Source organism: Trichechus manatus, unplaced genomic scaffold, assembly GCF_000243295.1.
Source record: "Trichechus manatus latirostris isolate Lorelei unplaced genomic scaffold, TriManLat1.0 scaffold00029, whole genome shotgun sequence".
In the NCBI taxonomy this organism is placed as follows: domain Eukaryota; kingdom Metazoa; phylum Chordata; class Mammalia; order Sirenia; family Trichechidae; genus Trichechus; species Trichechus manatus.
In genome coordinates, this window is record NW_004443965.1 from 10,702,090 (window position 1) to 10,709,764 (window position 7,675).

The 7,675-nt window shown below is 36.0% G+C and overlaps 1 protein-coding gene across 1 annotated transcript in view; it reads right to left on the bottom strand.

Annotated features, from left to right (window-relative positions):
* The window catches only part of FCHO2 (FCH and mu domain containing endocytic adaptor 2), a 153,647-nt gene that overhangs the window by 5,930 nt on the left and 140,042 nt on the right, over positions 1-7,675 (bottom strand). The window contains exons 20-23 of the mRNA XM_023729450.1: positions 5,683-5,854; positions 5,188-5,320; positions 1,428-1,627; positions 609-673 (exon numbers count right to left, since the gene is read on the bottom strand). Coding sequence (XP_023585218.1) covers positions 609-673; positions 1,428-1,627; positions 5,188-5,320; positions 5,683-5,854 — 570 coding nt within the window. The remainder of the gene's footprint in view (positions 1-608; positions 674-1,427; positions 1,628-5,187; positions 5,321-5,682; positions 5,855-7,675) is intronic.

Sequence of the window (7,675 nt, forward strand, 5' to 3'; positions counted from 1 at the left end):
AAAAAGAGGAAGACCCTCAATGAGATGGACTGACACAATGACTGCAACAATGGGCCCAAATGTAAAACGACTGTGAGGATGGCGCAGAACCGGGCAGTGTTTCGTTCTGTTGTACATAGGGTCGCTATGAGTTGGAACTGACTCGACAGACCCCAACAACAACAACAAAATGACCAGGGAAGGTTCTCTTAGGAAGATGGAGTAGGCAAGGGGGCTTTCCAAGGCCTGGAAGCGTCTACATGATTTCTGGGAGGCCAGGAGGACACCATTAACAGAATGAGCTAAACTGATTTAGCACACATTAGGTATTTTCTTTTGATATTAGTTTGTAAACATAGAATAATTCACATAATATTTACAAAGTTACAGGAAAGCTAACTATTTTTTTGTACATAGAAACCATATTCAATCTACAGAGAAAAAACTGTGCTCTGAATTGCAGCTGGTTCACTCTTACTTAAGGTATTAACTTCCACCTAGTGGCCAATGCCAGAACTGACCAGAAGGCACGAAATTCCAAGAGGAAACTTTCAATAAACATGCCTAAAAAAAAAAAATCTATTTTCAATGATATCATATTACAAACAAAAAAGCATGCACGTACTTACCTCCATTTTCTGATTTTTCTGAAATACCAGATAATTTCCAAAATGCTTTCATTTGTTCTGCATTCCTGTCATAAAAACAAAATATCTTTAGATTAAATGTCTAGTATAGTATGTTACACACAGGTGAGCATTCAATAAATGAATTTTAAAATTTTCACTTGAACAACTATAGTGCTAAATTTACTTTAAATAGTCTCACATGGTGAAAACATGTCTACAATATAGTGTAAATATAATATTTCACATTTCTGAATTAATGGAATTTTGCCAAATTATGTAATTCTTCTCATTTCTACCGGTCAGAAAAAGGAAAACTAAATGTGTATAGCTGGCTCAGTACCTTCATTTATCAAGGAAAACAAACTGTTATTTATTAAATAGTGAAGCAAATATAAGCGTGGTTAGAGTCTATACTACTAATAACAGAGACGACAAGAAAAGTGATTAAAAGATTGGATTAACTAATACTATTGAACACCTAGTCATATGCCAGATGCAATATTTAATCCTGTAAAATAAGTATTATTCTTATTTTTTTAAACCGAAAAAAAGAAAAAAAAAAAAGAAGCTTACAGAGGTTAAGAATTTGCCTGAGGGTAAAGTTAGTATGGTGGTAACAGAAAAGCTAGTTTTGTTTATTTTGGACTGAGGTTACTATAGCTTAACTAGTAAAACAACAGCATCTTTTATAGCAATGGTTTGTATGAGTAAATGCACTAAAACTTTTCAAACTTACAAACCAACTTTCAGAAGTTGGGTTCTAAAAGCTGGGGACTGCGACAGAAATCTGGCAGGAATGCAGAAATATACTTAATTTACCATATTGCAGGAGGAAGGGACTGCATGTTTGTGACTCCTCCATCCACTGGTACCACCACCTGTATGTTGGAAAGCACACTTGGTGCCACCATAGCTTCTGGGTTATACTTGTAATCCACTCTGAGATCTGTGGTGCCAGCACTACATTTCCAGTACGTTGCAAGATTCAGAGGAGTGGACTGAATACCATTTGATGATACCTTTACAGAGGAAAAACAAACAAACAATTATCTTTGGCTTGAAAAGTAAACAAGCCACGTTAATGACATGGATACTTGAACATAAGGGTTCACAGAATCAAAAATATCTAATGTGGGGGCTGTCTGTTGCTAGGTAGAATAAAGCAGACTCATGTCAAAGGAGCAAGGATTACTCTCAAAGTGTGGACCTGGGATTACCTACATAAAAATTTTAGTAATGTTTGTTAAAAATATGCATTCCCTTGGCTCCAACTGCATAAAATCTGATGCAACTGCATGGGGACAGGGCCCAGAAATGAGCATGTCATCAGGTGATTCTTATTTATACATGTGAAGTTTGAGAACCTCTCAACACTCAACACAGAATACTATGATTCTTTATCAATTTTAAGAATTTAACGTGGCGACAAAAAAGGTCACCACGCAGTTCCTCAAGCCTGGAGTTAGAATGTTTCCAACTTCAAACGTTTAATCATATGACACATAGTAAGTGATGCAATTCCTTCAAAGCTTTCAGCAGTTTTGCTCAAATGGCTCCTTCTCATTGAGACCTATTCTGATCACCCTGTTTAATTTTACATTGAAAATTGCATTTTCAATCTTCCTTACCTTACTCTACACTTCTCTTTTTCTCCATACCACTTATTTTCTAAATACAATTATTCACTTATGATATTTACTGCCTCCCCACCACAGTCCTGGGAATTAGCAAGCACTGAATAAAAAAATGTCTGCTGAATGAATGAACAAACGAATACTAGGAATAAAATTTAAGCCAACTTAAGTGGCAGCACTTTTTTACTCTTTAAGTATTTCTTTCCTAGAAACATAAAGCATTTTAATACAATTGCCCTATTAAAAATTCAAATACGCAGTTGTTAGCTGCCATCCAGTCAACGCCGACTCATAGTGACTTCATGTACAAAAGAATGAAATGGTGCCCTGTCCTGTGTCATCCTCACCATCACTAGCATGTCTGAGCCCCTGATTGTGGCTACTGTGCCAATCCATCTCATCAAGGGTCTCCCATGCCCTCACTGGCCCTCTACTTCACCAAACATGATGTTCTCCTCTTGCAATTAATCCCTCCTGATGACGTGTCCAAAGCAAGTGAGTGTGACAATGCTCTGTTGTGATTCATAAGGTTTTCATTGGCTCATCAACAGAAGTAGGTTGCCAGGCCTTTCTTCCTAGTTTGTCTTAGTCTGGAAGTGCCACACTGAAACCTGTTCAGTGTTTGAGTGATCCTGCTGGTATACGAAATACCAGTGGAATAGCTTCTATCATCATCGCAACCCGCAAGCCACCACAGTATGACAAACTGACAGACAGGTGGTGGTCAAACAATACAGAAGTACATAAAATAGAAATTTTATCCCTTGGCAATGTTACTCTCATTGGTATCTGTTAACATTGTGGTATATATCATTCCAGAGTTCTTAGGCATATGCAAACATGGATCCACTTCATTCTTTTCAATGGCTGCAATAACTTATTTAATAAATCTCCTCCTCCACTGGTGTGTACTTAAGTGGTTTCTAAACAATGTAGCAGTGAATATCATTTGTACTTTTATCTTGGCCTACTTGTGCGATTTCTGAAGAATAAATTTCTGGAAGTGGAATTGTTGAATTAAAGGTTACATCTATTTAACAATGTAAAAGAATTGCCTTCAAAGAGGTTCTACTAATTTGTACTCATTAACACAGTGGTCACACCCCTCTTAATACTAGATAGAGCAATTTTTTCTCATTTTTGTCAATCTAAAACAGGTAACTCATTGCTGTCTTAATATGAATTGTTGCTTAATACTGACATGGAACATCTTTCCATATATTATCCATCTACTGCATTATTCACCTTACTTAATGACTTATAAGAGCTCTTTGGGGGTAAGTCCTTTGGTCTATCTTATGTGTTGCAAATACTTTTCTCTCACATTTAACATTGATTCTGTTTAAGGGTTTGTTTTCACCAAATATCTTATACATAGAATTTATTTTTATGTATCAAATATCTCAATTTCTTCTTGCATGGCTTCTGGGTTTTATGGGGTACTTAGAAAGGTCTTCCACACTTTAAGATTAAAATATGTAATAAATATGTTACACACACATATATATACACATATATATTCACCTATAATTTATTTTAGTACCTTTATACACATGGATTTTATTTTGGTTAAAAATGTGAGTTAGGGATTCAGCTTAATTTTTCTTGAATGTCTAGCATGCTGCCCCACCCAACACCATTTATTGAACAATTCATCTTTTCCACATTACCTTCAAATACTACTTTGTCATATAAACAATTTTCCATTTATTCTTAGATCTATTTCTGGATACTCTAATCTGCTCCATTCATCTGGCTATCTATTACTGTGCCAGTTCCAAACTATTTTAAATACTGTTGCCTTATAATAAAGTATCGAGGAGCCCTGGTGGTGCAGGGGTTAAGTGCTCAGCTGCTAATCGAAAGGTCAGCGGTTCAAACCCACTCCATAGAAGAAAGATGTGGCAGTCTGCTTCTGAAAAGATTACAGCCTTGGAAACCCTATGGGGGCAGTTCTACTCTGTCTTACATGGTTGTTATAAGTCAAAATCGACTCAATGGCAATGGGTTGAGTTTATAACAAGTATTCCCATCACAGCAAAAATATTACTCCTCCATTACTGTTTAAGACGTTTTCTGACTAAGTCTTTCAAGCTTTATTCTTCCAGAGAACTTAAAAATTACTGTCAAATCTCCAAACACACACACAGGCACACGCACACCCACCTTTACTGAGTTTCTGATCAGGGTCACCTTAAATTTATAGGTTAATTTAGAGACAGCTTTTTTTTTTTTTTTTTTTTAAACAACATTGAGTCTTTCTTTCAACGAACAAAGTAACCTTTCTAACTATATTCAAGTCAGTAGGGGTTTTGTTATGTTTCTTCCTAACTGTTCTTATTGTAAATATTTTTCTCCATTAGTTTTTCTAACTGGTTGTCTTAAAAGCTATTACTTTTTGTGTGAATTTTTAACTGACCACCTTACTAAATTCACCTATATCATACAGCTTTTTCAGTTGATTCTCTTGTGTTTTCCATGAATACAATATCACCTGTAAATAACAATAATTTCGTTTCCTTTTTTCTAATACTTATTACTGATTATTTTACTCTCTTGGCTCATTGCACTGGCTAACACATCCATAAAAATCTTACACACCTAACAGGAATGACAGGTATCTTTGCTACACCTAACATTACTGGATTGCTTTAGGCACTTCACTATTAAGCCTGATGCTGCTGGTCTTTATTTGAGATAAATATATTTTTTTGGGTTAGGGAAGCATTCATGTATTTATATTTACTCATTACTCAGGAATAGATCGTGAATTTAACTAAATTGGTCAAAATGTCCATTAGTTTATTAACAGATTTTCTAATTTAGAAGTATCTTTGCACTTCTGGAACAAACCTCATTTGGCTTTGATACATTATTTAATAATCTGCTATACTGTATTTGTTAATATTTTAATTTAGGATTTTTAACAATGATATGAAACTCACCTGATACTTTAATACATCTATATTATAATAAGAAGCAGCTGGATTTTGCTCTGACAGTTTCTTGAGGTAGACAGTAACAGCTTGCATGTTCATCCAAAAATCTTTTGTGTTGGAATCACACTGTGATGGATCACTATATACAGAAGAAATATTTTTGTTATTTTGTTTGTCTTTATCCTTTACCTCTTGTTAATCTGGTGACCTGGGAAAGACTAGTAGAAATGAACTAAATGGTGGGATGAAGGAAAAGTAACATTAGGGGATAAAGAACAGAACACAGCAGAAGCTTGCCTGAAAGAAGAGAAGATGAAGAGATGGAGAGGATTTAACAACTACTACCACCAACATCAAAACAAAGACACAGGAAGGCTGTTTAATAATAAGAATTTTGGTATTGTCTTCAAAGTGAATATTATTGTTTCAGAAAAGGAAACAATTTCTTAAAAAAGAAGTTTCACCTTCAAAACACTCTAAGATAATTAAAAGTACACAAACCTGAATACAAGTTGTGCATTAGGAAGAATTTGCTCTAGTCTGCTGATATTTTTCACCCTGAAGCATAGTACAGCTGGAGATGGATTGCTAGTGAAGACTTTAATAATTCCACTTGGAAATGATATTGTCATGTCACCAGTGATCTTCACAATACACCTGAAATTGGGGATTTTGAAAAGTGTTTAAATAAAATGCTTTAATCTCCAAAGTATATTTGAATTAAAAAGGAATAAGCACATATATATCATATTCTATGTGTGTGTGTATACACACATATCTTTCATCCTAACTGTGGATGAATTAATTTTTCAATTTAATTATAAAAAAGGATTTTACATGAAAATAGCATACTGATCTAGCATTATCTTTTACTGAAATTAAACTCTCAACACAAATCCAAGGGTGATAACTTTTCTGTGGTAACCATCCCCTGGCTGTCCCCTAAAGGCACTGCTGCCCCAGTAACAATCCCTAGTTATAGTTAGGTCCCTAGTTATAGTTAGGTCCCTAGTTATAGTTAGGTCCCTAGTTATAGTTAGGCTTCTCTCCCAAATCCCACAATGTACTGGGCCTGATGGTGGTGGCAGATGTCATTCTTGCTCCTCATGACCTCTTCCAACCCTTTTGAAACCCATGCCACTGAAATATACTACTCACTACCCCATCCCCATTGAAGTCATGTTTAACACTTCCTTTCATTTTCTGAAAACTTTTGCTCTAGGCTTCCCACCTCACTCAAAATAAATTCAAAACTCCTTATCATGGCCTACACTACAACCCTTATCTGGTATCTCTCTGGATTCATCTTCCACTACTCTCCCCCTTGCTTACTCCTACCCAGCAACACGGGTGTCCTTGCTGTTTCTTGAATATGCCAAGCATGTTTAAACTTAGTTCCTTACACTCACTGGTTCCCTCTTCCTGGAATGCTCTTCCTTCGGATATCTCCATTGCTTGCTCCTCCATATCCTTCAAGCAGCTGCTTAAATTAACCTCATCAAAGAGATCATTCTATCTAAAACAGTAGCCCTCCACTGTTACTGTCTATCCCCTACCCTGCTTTATTTTTCTTCATAGCATATATCAATATCTGATAAACCCAGAAAACCAAACCTACCACTGTCAAGTCAATTCTGACTCACAGAGATTGGACAGGACAGAGCAGAACTGCCCCATAGGGGTTTCCAAGGCTGTAATCTTTATAGGAGCAGATGGGCACACCTTTCTCCTGTGGAGCGGCTGGTGGGTTCAAACTGCCAACCTTTTGGATCTGTTTCTTTGATTATCGTATTTTTATGCAAATAACATGCACCTTCTGTATCTATTTGCCAACCGCTCCCTCCCCTCATGAAGTATTTTCGTAAGCACCGTTATGCCAATTTATTTTTTTACATGCTGCTGCAAAAAAAAATAAGCATACTGCACTTACAAAAATACCTTGGGGGGGCATGGCTGGCAAACATGTGTAGAAGGTGCACATTATTTGCGTAAAAATACAGTACTAGTTTTCCCTCATTATCATGCAAGCTCAGGAGAGAATTTTGTTTTGTTCACTAAACTATTCCCAGCACCTATAATAGAGTCTGACACATAGTAAGCACTCAAATATTTGATGAATGAATGAATGTTGAATGAGTAATGTTCTATAAGAAAAATAAGGGTGATCATTCACTCAAATATAATTCTCTTTAAAGAAAGAGGCTAAATTGGGTCTGAAAGAGTCATTTTAGATCTCCTTTGGAAATATCACACTTTCACCAATAATGTACATTAGGCCAATGTTCAAAGTTCCATCCCTACCTAGGTCAGCTGCCATCATCCTGCTCTACAGATATGCCAAACAACAAATATGTCACATCAGTCATAAAGCCTGGGCAAGAATGAAGATAAACTGGGGGACTAGGCACCACTACTGCTGATACAGCAAATATTTTAATTTGAAAGACAATCCCCAAATGACTATATTAGATAGCAAAAAGCAGATAAATAATAG